Here is a 15,894-nt window from a genome sequence, read left to right on the forward strand (position 1 = left end):
GCCCTCTTAGTGTTTAACCATCTGAGGTAGCAGTTTGCAAGGGGAGTTAGAATGGAGAGTCGGGAGTGGGAACATTTTTTTCTCAGCTTCTAAAGGTAGGCGGTGGGAGCACGTGCAGCCTGAAGTCTCTTGGATTATGGCTCTCAATCATGCTCTCTTAAGTCCCACCCATGGTTGAGGCTTAAAGTCCATGGATGACATCTGGAAAATGGTGACGGAGAAACAATAAAAGATTGATAACAGCTTAACATGTGTCTTCACCCTTTGTAAAGTTTCTGCAATAAAATTTTCAATTATATCATGATGGATTGAAGAAAATAAATTTATTAAACTTTGAGGAGGAAATAAGAACACTGACATAAGGCAAGTTAAATATAAACAGAAAGACACAAATATTCATAATGTGGCATAATGGCTTATGTAACCAGCAAAGTACCAAAATGACATTCTGAGATTGATTGAGGTATTTAACTAGTTTTTTGGTGATTGAAACACTCTCTCAAGAGAAATGTAGCATAAAGACTCCCTTGCCCCCCACACCCAAGAGAGACATAGCTTTAATGGCATTCGTGCCTAAAACTAAAAGCAGCTGTTAGAAAAAATGTAACAGCAAGTTAGCAGAGCATCTAATAAACATCATCTTAAAAGTACAAGCCAGATACAGAATTTCCCAATTCCATCCGTCGAGAAGGCAACTTCCTTGCTTATATTTTGTTTAAATATAGACATATTTGTTAAAATAGTGAGTGCACCAGAAAAGATTATTTCAGAAGTAAATAATGATTTGTTTCTGAGCTACATTCTTTCTTTTTTAAAAAAGCTTATGCGTGTGATTTGCTTCTCAAGACTTGCTTACATGACCCTGGAATGCTGGGATTTTAAAATTCACTATTGTTGGCCCTCGGATCAAATTTGCGGTCATTAAAAAACAACAACAAAAACCACCTGTGAACCATTTCACGCCACTGCTGGTGCTGGCTGTCATCTGCTTATGGGGAGCTCAACCCATTTGAGATACAGGCTGTTACTTCTGACAGGGTCCCTCAGAGCAGGGGTATGCAATTACAACTCCCACAAGTGCCAGCCAGCATAGCCAATGGTCAAGGATGGTGGGAGCTGTCTGGAGGGTAACCTAGTTGCTCATTATCCCTGCTTCCCAATACATTACACTCACAGAGCCTGGCTACACATTACAATCACAATGTGAAAAGAAAGCTGCTCCAGCTTTCCTTAATTGTTGGGGGAAACCCTTCAAAAATTCTAAATCATCACAGTGAGTAATGTGCAACCAAGCTCCAACTGCATCAGTGTGATCCTAAGCATGTTTATTTAGAAGAAAGTCCATGGAGTCCTGTGGGACTTCTTCCTACTTAAGGTTGCAATCATAAAATACACGGACTGCGGAGTCAGCCCCATTTTACACAGTGGGAATTACTTTCAAGTAAACATAGGTAGGATTGTACTGCACTTATACTTAGGACTGTAGCCCAAGGCAAACATTGGTAACTGAGGGTCTAGATGTGGACTTTCGTCTCATTAAAAAAACTAACAGACAACCACCTTAATCACATTTCCAGGAAGATGCTTGGACTCCACATTCCATGATCACAGCTTTTCAGATAGCCACAAACTTTGGCGGCCTGCCTCCTGACTTAGAAGTAACCATGGTGGAAAGGAAGAACTCCTGTTACTCCAAGAACTCTTCTCCTAGATTTAAATCCTGTTCAAGGCAATCCATACATAAGCCCTTCATAGGCCTTAGCTAGACCTAAGGTTTATCCCGGGATCATCCCGGGGTCGTCCCTGCCTGCTCCCGGGATATCCTGTGTGTCATTTATATGAACAGGGATGACCCTGGGATGACCCCGGGATAAACCTTAGGTCTTACTAAGGCCTTAGTTTCTCCACTCTGTTACGTATTAGTGTGAATGTGGCAATATAGCCAGCAGCCATTTGGATGGCTGCAGGTGCACCTTTGCCAGCCACCGCAATCAAGCGAACAAGAATGCCTTACGGTAAAGGTTTCCCTCCTCAGGTTTGTACCCACTGCCAGGGGGTCACTAGCTCAGTGGTAGAGCATGTGCTTTACCTACAGGTTTGTTCCTTGGCATCTCCAGTTTAGAAAAAGGTTCAGGTAGCAGGTGATGCAAAAGACCTCCACTCAAGATGGTGGTGACCTGCTGTCAGGAATGGACAATACTGGGCTAGATGGACCAATGGTCTGATTCAGCGTAAGGCAGCTTTGTATGACCAGAGGTTTTGAATTCTGAGTTTGAGACTGGGCTCCAGGCCCCTGACTGAGGCCACTGACTTCAGGAAGTCTGAGCTGGAGCCATTTCAGTTCTAGATTCAGGTATGGCACCTGCAGGCTCAGTGCAGTAGTGACACCTGACTATACGACAGCATAGGGGAAATAACCATGTGGAGCTTGCACATTTGAATAGGCCTTTGAATGTAACCCTTAAATTTTACCCTTGATTATGTAAACAGAATCTGAAATTAAGCATGTTAAGGCGTACCTTGAGGGGAAAAAACCCATATAAATGTAAATAAGGCTTCTTTAAAGCCTTTCTACAAAAGCTGAGGTGTGCGGAATATGCAAACCAAAATAAAAATTAAAAAATTGCTTCATTAAAAATACTGTGCTGAGTTCTGCAATTTCGTCTGATTCAGAGTCTGAGCTTTAAAATAACCTGAAGTCCCCATCTCGGCTTTCACTCCATATTAGTACTGAGTTCCTTGGTAGATTTCTGAGTGAAGGACCTAAGGCTTTCTTATGAAGAACAGTATTGTCAAGTCACTGGTGCTTACTTTTGCGTGTTTCTAAATGTCCCATAAAAGCGTAATTGTGTCCCCGAAAGGCCCTGAAAAATCCAAACCTATTTTACTTTTTACTGCTAGAAACTGTATGATGTGTTGGTATAACAATAAAGAAATATCTGAGGACGGAAAGTATTGTACGCGTTGCGATTTGCTACAAAAGGTATGAATAGTACTTTTAAGAAACAAATAGGCCCCAATAAAGTAGTTTTGCAGCTTTAATTCTCTATCGCTTTTGTGGAGGTATAAAAACATTCTGTAAAAAATATTTTTTTCTTTATATTAATTTTTTTCAAATTGCTGCAATGGATTGCAGCCGAATCATTTCATAGATGGATCCTTAAAACTACGGTGTACAGCGGAAATATAAAATACCCATATCTGCTCTTCTAAAGTATTAAAATAGGTTTATATTTATATAAATCAAAATAAATGTATTATTTAACCTAACAATTGTTGCTTCCCTACCCAATGTTTCATTCTCCAATTCCCAGTATAAACATCTCAGCATATAGTATGACTGAACATCAAATGTTCAAAATGAACCTGCCCAGCTGATATTAGCTTTTTGAATAAAGATTATTTATGACACATTATGTAACCATCCAATGTATTAAGAATATCCCAAAATTAACACCTACAATAACGAAACACATTCACTGCTACTGAACAAGCCCCAGCAACATTTCATAAGACAATATTTACAAGACATGACAGCAATACTGTGATTGATTCAACATTGTGGGTAAAAGTGGAAGGTGTTGTACCATCACCCCCCTTTGAAAATATTGAACATATTTGTTTTGGTTTAAGCATACATGAGGCCAAGCCAACTCTATGCATATATCCCAATTCAAAGGCTCCAAATGAGCATGCAGGTTCTCCAATATACACATGAAGCTCCACACGAGCATGGGCTTCCCCTTCATGTAAATGTTGGTAATGTTCTGCAAACGTGAGACATTTTCTGTAATACTGAAGTGAATCGGGGGAACCCCTGTTCTTGGAGAGCTCCATGTGTGTTTTGGAGCCTCATGGAGGTGTGGCTTGAGTAGGATGATACTATTTTCCACATAGTCAAGAGGAAAAATGTTATGGCAGGATTTTGTTAAGTTGGTCTGTGCTCACATAACCACACGATACGAGGAACTCCTTGTCTGGCACAGGGACAGCTGTAGCATTGAGCACAAGGCCTTGTGGGGACTGTACTACTTGAATGGAAGTATAGTCCGCCACAGGCATCTCCAAACGTTCTGGTTCTTCCTCCACTGCTGCCATAGCAGGGTTCACAGCTCTAGTGGTAAGGCTCTCGGTGTCAAAGTAAGCACCCTCAGGAAAGCTCTGCTCTTGAACTTCTGGCTCTGCCTCTGGGCGAGGCGTCACAGTGACACATTTTTTCACATCCCACTCACAGAAATAGGCACTGTCCATGGCAAAGCTTGGCTGGCACTGTGCCACCGGTTCTTTCTGACCCTCACTTTGGGCTCTCCCCATCTTCAATTTTTGTCCCGGAGAGAGCACAACACTTCCTCCAGGTGTAATGTCGCTGACCAGTGTATAAAAGTCAATGTTGGCCACTGAACTCTGGTTGCTTAGCTGGGTTTGGACAGGCGGGCTGGTCATCTCTGCACTGCCGGTGACAGAAACACGGGCTTTGGGCTGCTTGTCTTTGGCTGGGTCATCGGACGGCAGCTGAGTAGATGCCTTATCAAGACTTGACGCTGGCTTCTCTCCACTGTCTTTTTGTTCAAGGCACAAGAGATCCTCTTCTTTATCGCTTGCCTTTTTGGACCGGTCGACATCCGAGGTTCCATCACACGTGTCACTTGCGCTGAAGTCAGTCTCCGGGATATCAGGCTCACAGCAACTGGCCCGCCCGGAATCATCGTCCCTCACTCCAAGGCAGCCATGAGACTTCAAGCGGTCATCACCAAGGAGCCGGTCAGTATCTGACCCTTCAGTCCTCTCTTCTGCCTCGTCTATGTCCAGCTCAATGAATTCCACCCAAGAGTCATCTCCGTACAACTGTGGCATGTAGCTACCATGACTGGCTAAGATGGAGTTGACTTCGTCAAGTTTTCCTTTCTACAGGGAAATTTTTTAAAACAAAATCGCATGAAAGGAGCAACAATTATGCGAATGTTTCAACACGTCAGCATTATATGTGTTCACATACTAGTGAAGTCCAAATGGTGCGCTACAACAGACTAGTTTGCTTGGAGAGAACTACTAATGTGCCATTGACTGCATAGCTTAAGGCTTCTGATTGTCACCCAGATCCGCATTCAGAGGACTGGGAAGACTGGAGGGAAGGAGCCTTGCCAAGTGGGAACCATGGAAATACTGGCCTTGTTGCATACTCCTACAAGAGGGGACCACTGCCATTATCTGCTCCATGTTCCTCTTCCTCCTTGGAACCCTTGCAATGCAGTAGGACATTCTGCCATGACTACCCAAGGAGGCAGCAAGAGATTCCACAGCCCTGCTGGAGCCAAGGCTGAAAAATAAGGCACGGCCCCTTTAATGTGTAAAAACTCCTCTTAGAAGGGGTGGAGCTAGAGGTGAGCTGTGGAACTATTAAAGTCCACAGGAACTAAAGCCTACAGGTGGCTTCAGCAACTTCATTAGCTTGCTTGGAGTTGCTTTGATCTAGCTGATTGCTCCACAAAGATCTCACCAGCCTCCTGATAGCCTGCTTTAGGCTTGTTTTTGTTTTTTGCTAATTCTCACCAGCATATCTATGTGATCCTGGCTTGGAGCAGGATAGTGTGAACCCACTATGACCAATCAGTGGAGCCTGCCTGTTGCATCCCTGTGTGATTTACTATTCTCGGCTTGACTCCTGCTTTCAAATTCTGGTATGTGTGTTGGGCGGGGGCGGGGAAAGGGTTACTTCTGCTTTGTCTCTCCACCAATCATTCTTCAACCACCCCAAATGAAGAGACAGGATAATTAGTTGCCCTCAGAAGGTGTTGCCCACTAGGCTGAAAAGGGAATTTCAGCATGTGTGATTTTTATGCATGCAGCACCTGGTGAAATTCCCTCTTCCTCACAACAGTTAAAACTGCAGGAGCTATACTAGAGTGACCAGATACAAAAGAAGGCAGGACTCCTGCAGCTTTAATTGTTGTGATAAAGAGGGAATTTTACCAGGTGCTGCATGCATAACAATGACACTTGCTGAAATTTCCTTTTCAATGCAACTGTCCTCCTTTCCATATGGACAGCTTATTGTCCACTGCCTCTCTGCACGATAAACTCCTCTGGATTTTCTTCCTCCCAATGCCTAGATCAATGACTTATTCTGAAGCATGGGAGAGGGATTTCTTGAGAGTGGGACACTCTTATTCCTTTAAACTCTAAAAGGAATCCCTTTTTGGCTGTAAGTCTGAAGTTTGCTTCTTAATTTCAATTTAGGGGAGGGGGAAAGTGTCACACCTATCTATAAAGTGGAAGAATATGTACTATGACATGATTGGTATAGATTAAAGCAGTGGCAGTGAAAATAAAAGGGCTATTTGGTAATGGGGGGATTTCAAGACTGGTGAATGTGGCCCCTCAATAGCTGAGCTTTTTTCAGCCACTGCTGTCTGCTATTTCCCCCTGGGGTGTCAATGTCAGTCTGTGGCATTCTGGGGAAAATGGTGGCCACCAGCTAAAAAATGGTGCGCTGTTCCCAGAGCAGGCAGAAAAGTCAAAGTACCTTCAAAGAGACCTGGTTCACTGTCGTGGTTAAGATATCCCCACTTCTATGGTGCAAGGCACAAGGAAGACAGGAATGCTCAGCTTCTCATCAGACCATCTTTGATTGCCCTAACCAGATTAGGGCTGCAGTCCTCTACCAACCTAACTGGATGTAAGCCTTGCTGAAATCAGTAGGACTTACTTCTGAGTACACTTTATTTATTTAAAACATTTTTATACCACCCCTCTGCTTAAGATACCAGGGCAGTATACAAAATGCATTTTTTTAAAAACCCCAAGGGTACAATCCTAAGCATATTTAGACAGAAAAAAACATGGCTGGCTGAGGAATGTTGGGAGTTGTAGGACTTTTTTTCTGTCTAAACATAAGAGCAGAAGAGCCATGCTAGATCAGACCAAGGGTCCAACATGCATAGCATTGCACCCCAATACAATGTAAAAACCTTGAATGAATAAAAAAAGTATAGGATTTCATTTAGAGGTATTGGTGTTTCATTAGAGGTAGATAATTTGATCTCACAACCTTTGAAAAAGGAGTCAGACAGCACAGTACTTTAGGTAGTGCATCATTACAGCCCATTGCGACTGTAACAGTGGTCACCCTGCACACTAATTTTGTACAGTTCCCCCAATCCGATTACCTTTAAGAGCTCTGGATCAATTCCTTTAATTTTGGGCACTGGAACAGGAGGAAGAATCAGTATCTTTAACCTTGAAAAGAAATATGAACTTTAAACTTCCATGAACATTTTATGTCTACAGTAGAAATAGTACATCACGAACAATGCAGCACATCTGTCTATTTTGTCAGCATGTTATTAAATACATGGGTATCATTTGCACAGACCTGGCAGATCCCAAACTGGTTGAAAGACATTTTCACTTTTTCTGTAACAGGGGTGGTTAGAAGATAGATCAAAATTTACTGGTTGATCTCTGGTAATTTGCAGTGGATTGGAAAGGTGCTCTCTCAATTGTTTAACAACTGCAACAACTCTGTCTATCCTAAATTACACTGCTGAAATAAAAAAAAAAGTGTAGAGATAGGGTACCCAGTAGTGGATTTTTCTGTGGAAGGACAGTGAGATTGCTTCCGTTCTGGTACTCAAAGCAAACATCAAAACTATCAATTCCTGGGCTCAGAATTCTTTAATGCTATGTATAGGTCTTTTGGATCTCGCTCCAGTTAGTGGATCTCAGGAATCTAGTAAAAAGCATCCTGCATACCTGAAGTCCGCTCACCTGTGTTTTATAAGAGCGATTCTACAAGTTAGATCGAATTCTGAGGTTGAAAAATTCTGGACTGTGCCATTTCAGACTGCTGATAGGAGATAGCGTTTTTGAATTCCACCTTGGGTAGAAAGCTCCGTTCATGTATAAAACTAACACACCGTGTGTGTGTGTGTGGGAGTTTTAATGTAGTCCTCTCTGTGATGTATCAGTTTACTAAACACAGGGATCTTTTCATGTTGAAGAGTGTTTGGAATTATGGCGCTCCCCCCCCCCCCCGGTAATCTGAAGTGATACTGTCCAGAATTCTGTCCCCTTCATTCTGCCTAACTTGGAGAATGGCTCTAGGACTTTTATTTTGAAAATATTATTGGTGGATTGGTTGAATTTTTACCCTGCTGTTCAGCCAGAAAGGTTCCCAAAGTGGAATACAGGTCAATAAAAACAGGACAGGCTCTGCCATTTGGATTGCAATCTAAAAAGACGCAACTGAAAAGGCAAAAAAAAAAAGAAGAAGAAGAAGAAGAAGAAGAAGAAGAAAAAGGGGGATCTGGATGGAAAAGAAAAACAAGAGTACTCAGGCACCAATTGCAAACACAAAAAGGAACTTCCAAAAATGAGTGACTTTCCAGAAGACTTCAAATAATATAATTTACATTTAACAATGTTCTAGGAAACTGCATGCACTGTGGTATGTGGCCAAGATGGGATGACTTAACATGCATAGTCACCCTTCTTATGAAAGGCAAAAGGCACAAAGCGGAGAAATGGAAGGAAGGTCATCCAGCCCAATAAACAGAAGGCTGGATATAACTCTTCCCATTAGTGACATTTAGCTGACAAAAAGTGAAAGCCAGCAAAAAAAGGGAATGCATAAATAATTGGAAATTCAGGCCACAGCTAGACCTAAGGTTTATCCTGGGATCATCCAGGGTTCGCCCCTGCCTGAGCACTGGATCCCCTGTGTGTCACCTAGATGAACAGGTTTGACCCCTGGACGATCAAGGGATAAACCTTAGGTCTAGCTGTGGCCCAAGTCTGCATCGATTCTGGCTTTCAGCAAAGGGTGAACTGCACTGTATGAAAACTTCAAACTGAGTACTTTTGCAATCAAAGAATTGATGTCAAACATAAGTATAGGTAAATTCCTTCTCCTGCCTCTGCTCTCTTTTGAACAACAATTTACAATAGATAACAGACAGGCTGAATGTTCACTCCAAGGTGGCTTTTGGTGGTTCCTGTGAATTCGATGATACATACATTCAACTTGCTGGAGACATGCATGCGCAAGATAACCACCACAGACCTAACACCAAAGCCAAATTTATCATCGGACAATTTCCTTTGTACAGGTGGGAAACTGGCAAGGAGTTGTCAAGTTCACCCTGGACATTCGTTGTTAAGGAGCGATTTAAACCCTTGGCCAACAACTGAGCTCCCAACACTATCATGAACACAATTAAGGTGCTAATGTACACAACCAGCTAGGAATAATGCAGCCCACATCTTGGGCAGAGGATGTGGGCTGCATTAAGCAGATGGTGAAGCTGACAGGCAACTGGCCTTCCACATGACTAGCTAGCTCATATGCTACATATACTATGTAGCATATTCTCCCTCCACCCTTATCATGCTGCTTCTGGTACCTTTTCAGTGGTGTGGCCAATGTGTGCTGACTTGCCAGCTGGCTGTGCAGTAAAGCAATCACCACTCAAGCCATGAGCTGTTTTTGAAAATATTTGAGAATTAGCTCTATGTGCGAAACCGGCAGAGAGCCTCATGTTCTGTCTCAACCTGGTGTTAGAAAAGGAATGCCTTTTTTCTTCTGACACTGAATGGTACCTTTCGGTAATTAAATGAACGGGCAAATGTGAAAGAGGTCATATTTCAGTATGCAAATAGACATAAAAATAGTTCTGTCAATTAACCAGATAAACAACATTTGATCAACCAATTAAAAATCCCAAATCGGGTGACAGCTGTAGGAACAAGGAGATCTGTATGATGGACTGAGTCAGTCTGTCATAGAATGTTTGCACAGTGAGGGCTAAGCTACACCTGAACTTAAATGGCATTTAACTTTTCAAAAAATGCAAACAACATAAACTGGGCATGGGACTGATAATTTTTAGGACTGCAGCATGCATGGATTGGGAATTTAAACCTTTCCTCCCTTGCTGTAGTCCTGAGAAATTGCCCTCCACTGAAACTTCTATTTACACTGGAAGGACTCTCATATTGGTGACAACGGAATGGGGAGTTTCTCCCAAAGCCAATGGCCCTGTTCAGATGACATGCTCAGCCATGACGGTTAAGCGTTTTTGAGCTAAACATTATGGCTTAGCCTGCCATGTGAACTATGACTTAGCTTGCCATGAGAACCTTTCCTAACTATGGTGGACACATAAGTTCTCACTAAAAAATTCTCACTAACCACTTGCTGCAAAAAGGTTAGCAACCTAACCATGGCTTAATGTGTTGTCTGAACAGGCCCAATATCAGCCTCAGAGAAGGGGTTTCCCTAAGATTTGCAGCAGGGAAGGAAACAGTTCAATTCCCTCTCTATGGCTGCACAGTTGTGATCATGATCAGGCTTCCCCAGCTGATGTTATTCACATTTTTAAAAAATCCACATTTAAGATCAGTTTGGCCCTGAGGATTATTATGTGGGACAATGGAGTTGCTGTATCCTGGGAATTAGGCTACAAGTCTGTTTATTTCACCCCTGCACATGCTAGATCATTGCTGACATCATTTTGGAATCGAGCTGTATCTGGAAATAACAGCTTCCATTACTTATAAATATGAAAATAGTCATCTTCAACACATTTCGAGCTGTATATATATTTAGGATAAGGACAGCTCTCTCCTACTTCCTCTAATAATTTCTTTTTAAAGTGTTCCCTAGAGACGATCCCCCCCTCTTTCTCCACCTTTTTTAGTCTGAGAATGTTATAGAAACTGAAAACAAATTTTCTCTTCTGGTTTTATCTGTTCGACTGCAGGCAAGTCAGTTTTCTTTGAGCACAGTCTAGCAGTTTAATCCAACAAGGAGCCATTGGCCAACCTGAAGCATAAAATTGCTCTTGTCAGCAGTCTAACATTAGCGTCACAAATTCACATGTGATCACGAGGCACGATTTCACATGCATTTGTGGCTCCAACGTTACATGATGTAACAGAGGGCTCACATGAACTTTCCATTAGTTCAAGGTGGTCATCAGAAACATCCAACATAATCTAACCCTTTAAAAATAGTGTCATCTATCTGCTGCTATAGATTTTTTGTTTGTCCTCCCTATGCCTTTGTGAAGAATGAAATATTATTGGTGGAGTGGGGTGGGGGTACAGAAAGGGCAAGTGGGATTTCTGGGGGCCGGGGGAGCTATATCTCATACGTTAAATTCCCCCAACGGTCACAATGATATCTGTCACATTAACATTCCTATCCCAAGAGAATTGTCCCCAAGTCCCATTAGATTTTTTGTAGGCTGTCCAGATTTTGAATCAATTATGACAAGTGGGATCTACAACAAAATGTTGCAGTGTAGAGTGCTCCCATTTAGGGCTCTAGCTAGCCAGCGATGCCCTCTTCCCCGATACTCCATTCCATTTTTCCTTTGGTTTGCCCCTCTCAATAGTTACTCAGCATTCCATGCCCACTGAACATGCTGAGTCCTTACTGGGAAGTTTTGGGGTTCCTGACCCCTTTAAGGTGTTTTTTTTTCCCCTACAGATTTTTTTTTATACCTCTGCAAATGTTGGGTCCCCCTCAAAGCTTGCTAATATTTCCCTCTTGTGTGTGGATGGTGCTCCTATGGCACATAAGGATCTATGCTCAGAGAATGATGAGTTCATTATTTGTGTGATATATAGACACATGGTTTGCACATTGAAAATGCCTTCCCTACAAACAACCATAGGCTCCTAGCAATGGGGTGGGGGAGACATACAGAGGGACAAGTCACTCGTCTTCAGTGTCCCTGCTTACCCTCCTCTCACACTGCCCATGAGGAATTTCTTGATGGTGCCTGGGCACCATCAATCCTGAGAAATCATTTGGTGGGGGTAGCAGGAATCCCTTCTATCCAGAGAACGGTGTCCTCAGAATCCATTCACCCCTACCAATCCTTTCTGTAACAGAGTTCATCAAGTTTTACTGAAAAGTGACAGGAATGCATGAACTGAACATTTAGCTGTTCGAGGAGTGACCCACTCTTGCATACAGTCTAGCACAGTGGTTCTCAACCTGGGGCACTCCAGATGTGTTGGACTGCATCTCCCAGAATGCCCCAGCCAGCAGAGCTGGCTGGGGCATTCTGGGAGTTGTAGTCCAACACATCTGGAGCGCCCCAGGTTGAGAACCACTGGTCTAGCAAATGAAGCCATACTTACTTCTGCTGTTTCGAGAAGAGAACTAGAGACAACAGCACCATCAGGCCGAGCGTTCCAAAGGCCATCACCAAAGGCCAAGGAACCTGGAACTCTGAAACAACAAAGCAGCAACAACAGAGACCGTCGTGTCATTTTGTAGTGTTCTTTATATTCCAATAAGCACAGTGCTAAACTTTTCTACTCTGTTGTATTAAAGAACATTAATTCTTTAACTAATAATATTCCCCCCCCCCCGCAATATTTGCTCTTAACACCAAAACCTTTTAACAGCCAATTCCAACATTTTAAATATTGTACACTCTGGCTTGCTCGCCCTCTGCTTCGGATCTAACTGCTCCTTCCAGGAATAAAGAAGTTCAAATTTTATTCCGTACTTTCTTGGGCCTTTCAGCGGCTTGCATGGAGCAAGCAAATTCATTAGTAACAGCTGCAGGACTGCAGCAACTGATACTAGAGATATCCAGAAGGGACATTCCTTTTTTCTCACTTAGGGCACAGCTTAAGGAAACTCCAGCGGATACCAGTGGCTCCGATATCAGTCAGGTGGCTGAATCTGCTCTGGCTGTCTGAGGTGCTTCTGCACGTTAGATAGCACCCTTAGAGTTCTGATTGGTTCTGACTGAAACCCGGAGCAGATTCAGCTGCCCCGCTGATATTGGAGCCACTAGCCTTCACTGGGAAGCAAAACATCTCTGTCAGACTGAGATAAGGCTGAGACAGAGTCCCTTTCTAAACCCTTTGCAAGCTTCCCCTGACTCCTAAGCCCATATGAATCTAGGTTCAGCTGGGGGCAGGGCTGGTTGTTACACCTGAAATACCACAAAAGATACTGATAATAGTGTCATCATTTGATTTAGTCAGGAAGTGGCCCTGGACTTAAGTCGTAGATAGGTGGAGTCAGGAATTTCCCGTGTCTATTCTGTTCTTGTTGAGAGAGATAATAAAGTGCTTGTCTAGCTTCTTGAACAGTGTACCCTCTAAGTCTTCATTGACATAGGGTGCTTCCAGACACAGGGCTCATACCACACCCAATCAGAAGGCATTGTGCGGTAATTATATCTTTTTTTTCCTTAATAGGTTTTCTGCAGTAAGGAAAAAGATGGAAGCAGTTAAGGAAAACATGGGAAGGCTGCAAGTAGAAGATGTTGTCTAGATCCGATAAAATTCTGTGCAAGAGGCAGGGTCATGACACAATGGGTCCATTCAGAAGACACCTTAAACCATGGCTTTAACCACAGTGGTTAAGCCAGAATGCCAGGCTGTGTTCAGAAGACACCTTAAACCATGGCTTTAACCATGGCGAATAAGGCTTTTTGCTTTATTCACCATGGTTAAAGCTGTGGTTTAAGGTGTCTTCTGAACACAGCCTGGCTTTCTGGCTTAACCACTGTGGTTAAAGCCATGGTTTAAGGTGCCTTCTGAATGGGGCCAATAAAAGCCTCTTCTGGAAGCACTCGTCAGACTCATGTTTTACACCCACAGATTCCTAACAAAACAATCCATAATGACCATCGTAATATGGTTAATCTTCTTCAAATATTTTGTGTTTTAGCTAATTTTTGTGAACTGTCCAGAGAACTTCAGCTATTGGGTGGTCTAGAAATTAAATAAATAAATAGGTATGTCACAGGAAGATTAATTCTTTTTATTGTGCTTTAAAAGATGTGACAAACGTAACAGTTTTGCAACCTCAAGAACCCTAACTCTAACCCATCCACTGTGAGATGTGGTGACACCCACTGCAGGGCATGTGACCCCCGATATGCTTGCACAGAACCAATTTGGCCCCTGGGCAGAAAAAGAGTTCCCCATCCCTGGTCTAGAGCTTTAACTGAAGTTCTTTGAGTGTATGCAGGTTCACAAGAAGAAGGACCACCTTTCTTGTTCTTATGCTCCCAGTCTAGTATCTCTACTATGCACAAACTGTACATAATTTCTCACTTACCTTCCTCACACGGTGCCACAGCCATGGAACCAAAAGACACATAAAGCACTTCACTGAACTCCCCATAAATTTCAGGTAGTCCTTGTGCTCGGACTCGTATCTCATAATCATGGCATATCTTCAATGCATACACTGGAAATGTTGCGGCTTGGTTTGGCTCCAGCTGTAATGATAAACCAAATATTCCTTGGTTGACTGTGACTTGGGCTTCACCTTGAGGACCACGGGAGAAAAGCTCACTGCTCTTATTCTCCACGGTCCCCAAAGCCTAGATTTTCAGTGCCCTGAAAAACATACATCTGGGTGGGGGGAGGGGCGCGGGAGTAATAGCTCCCCCCTCCCCCCATTATGCCCACTGTTTGTGAAAAGCAAAAATCTCAAGTTATCCAGGGCAGGACGACCTGCACATTTGTGGAGGGAGCTTTTATCTTTTACTTTGCTGATACACAGCTGTGAATCTCCAGTTTATAAAAATGGATCTGCTGCATTCCACGACAGTTTGCTGGAATGTGGTGGAATGCGGTGGAATGGGGTGAAATGAGCCCCAATTTCGCCCCATTAGACCAAACTGTCAGGGAACACTTGATGCACTAATGAAATGGAGGTGGAAATCATGGGAAGCATACCAGGAAAAAAAAGTAGGTGTGATGGAGCCCTAATAGTTTAGCTAAAATGTATACCACAGGTTAGGAAGGTAAGCGCCAAGTCCAAGAGGTCATCAGCATGGTTAACAAGCAGTGTCAAGGAAGCTATTAGAGAAAAAATAAATGCAGCGCAGGAGCAAATACAGATTTTCCCAACCGTTTCACAACCTTTCCGCAAACCACCAGTGGCCTGTAGACCACAATTTGAGAACTTCTGATCTATACTCCATAAATTTGTCTAATCCTTTTATATGACCATAAGAAAGGAATACCGAATATTTTTTTCTGAGACTTTGGGACATGGAAGGCTAGAAACTGCGTAATTTTTAAGTACACCTTGCAAAAATGTTTGCAATTGGCCCTGTCTTTCCAACGCATCCTTCCAGAGTGTACACATGTTGAGAAACAACATGTGTCCACCTCACATAATATGGGGCAGTTTGACTCCAGATTTATGCATGTCCAACTGAAAGGATCCTCCCTGGCCCCTCCTCCCCACAGCAGCTCCTCCAGCCCTCCAAAAACAATACATAGAGGGTGGGGGGACCCCGATGCAGTATGGGAAGAAAACACAGCATTCAGAGAAATTGGACGATGACACCTTCTGTACAAAGGCCTAAATCTGGATCCAGCCCTCTATCTTTAATGTATACATATTTCCCCAGAAATAAATATATTACTTGATCCTGACTATATCAACCTATTACCTGGACAACTTAGCTACACTGCAGATCACAGATGTGATGATACATAAGTGACCTTTAGCCAGGTGTAGTGGCTAAAGTGTTGGACTGGGAGTTGGGAGATCTGGGTTCTAGTCCTCATTTGGCCATGGAAACCCACTGGATGATGTTGGGCTAGTCACAGACTCTCAGCCCAACCTACCTCACAGGGTTGTTGTTGTGAGGATAAAATGGAGAGGAGGAGGATTATGTACACCGCCTTGGGTTCCTTGGTGGAAAACACCAGGATATAAATGAAATAAATAAAGTAATAATGCCCTCTACTTTTAATGTTCAGTCTGTGTGTCATAGCTTATGTAGTCAAAATGGCATCACCCATGCACAAGAGGGAAATATCAGCAGGCTTGGGTGAACCCTAAGGTTTGCAGAAGTACACATTTTTTTCTTAAAACACACTGTAAGGGAGGGGGGA

At 43.0% G+C, this 15,894-nt stretch overlaps 1 protein-coding gene across 1 annotated transcript in view; it reads right to left on the bottom strand.

Annotated features, from left to right (window-relative positions):
• Positions 1 to 304: 304 nt before the first annotated feature.
• GHR (growth hormone receptor) overlaps positions 305 to 15,894 on the bottom strand; it is a 172,836-nt gene continuing 157,246 nt past the window's right edge. Inside the window, exons 6-9 of the mRNA XM_063128110.1 lie at positions 14,096 to 14,258; positions 12,151 to 12,241; positions 7,167 to 7,236; positions 305 to 4,905 (exon numbers count right to left, since the gene is read on the bottom strand). Of these exons, the coding sequence (XP_062984180.1) occupies positions 3,913 to 4,905; positions 7,167 to 7,236; positions 12,151 to 12,241; positions 14,096 to 14,258 (1,317 nt within the window). The 3' untranslated portion in view covers positions 305 to 3,912. The remainder of the gene's footprint in view (positions 4,906 to 7,166; positions 7,237 to 12,150; positions 12,242 to 14,095; positions 14,259 to 15,894) is intronic.

This window comes from Elgaria multicarinata, chromosome 6 (assembly GCF_023053635.1).
Source record: "Elgaria multicarinata webbii isolate HBS135686 ecotype San Diego chromosome 6, rElgMul1.1.pri, whole genome shotgun sequence".
Lineage (NCBI taxonomy): Eukaryota > Metazoa > Chordata > Lepidosauria > Squamata > Anguidae > Elgaria > Elgaria multicarinata.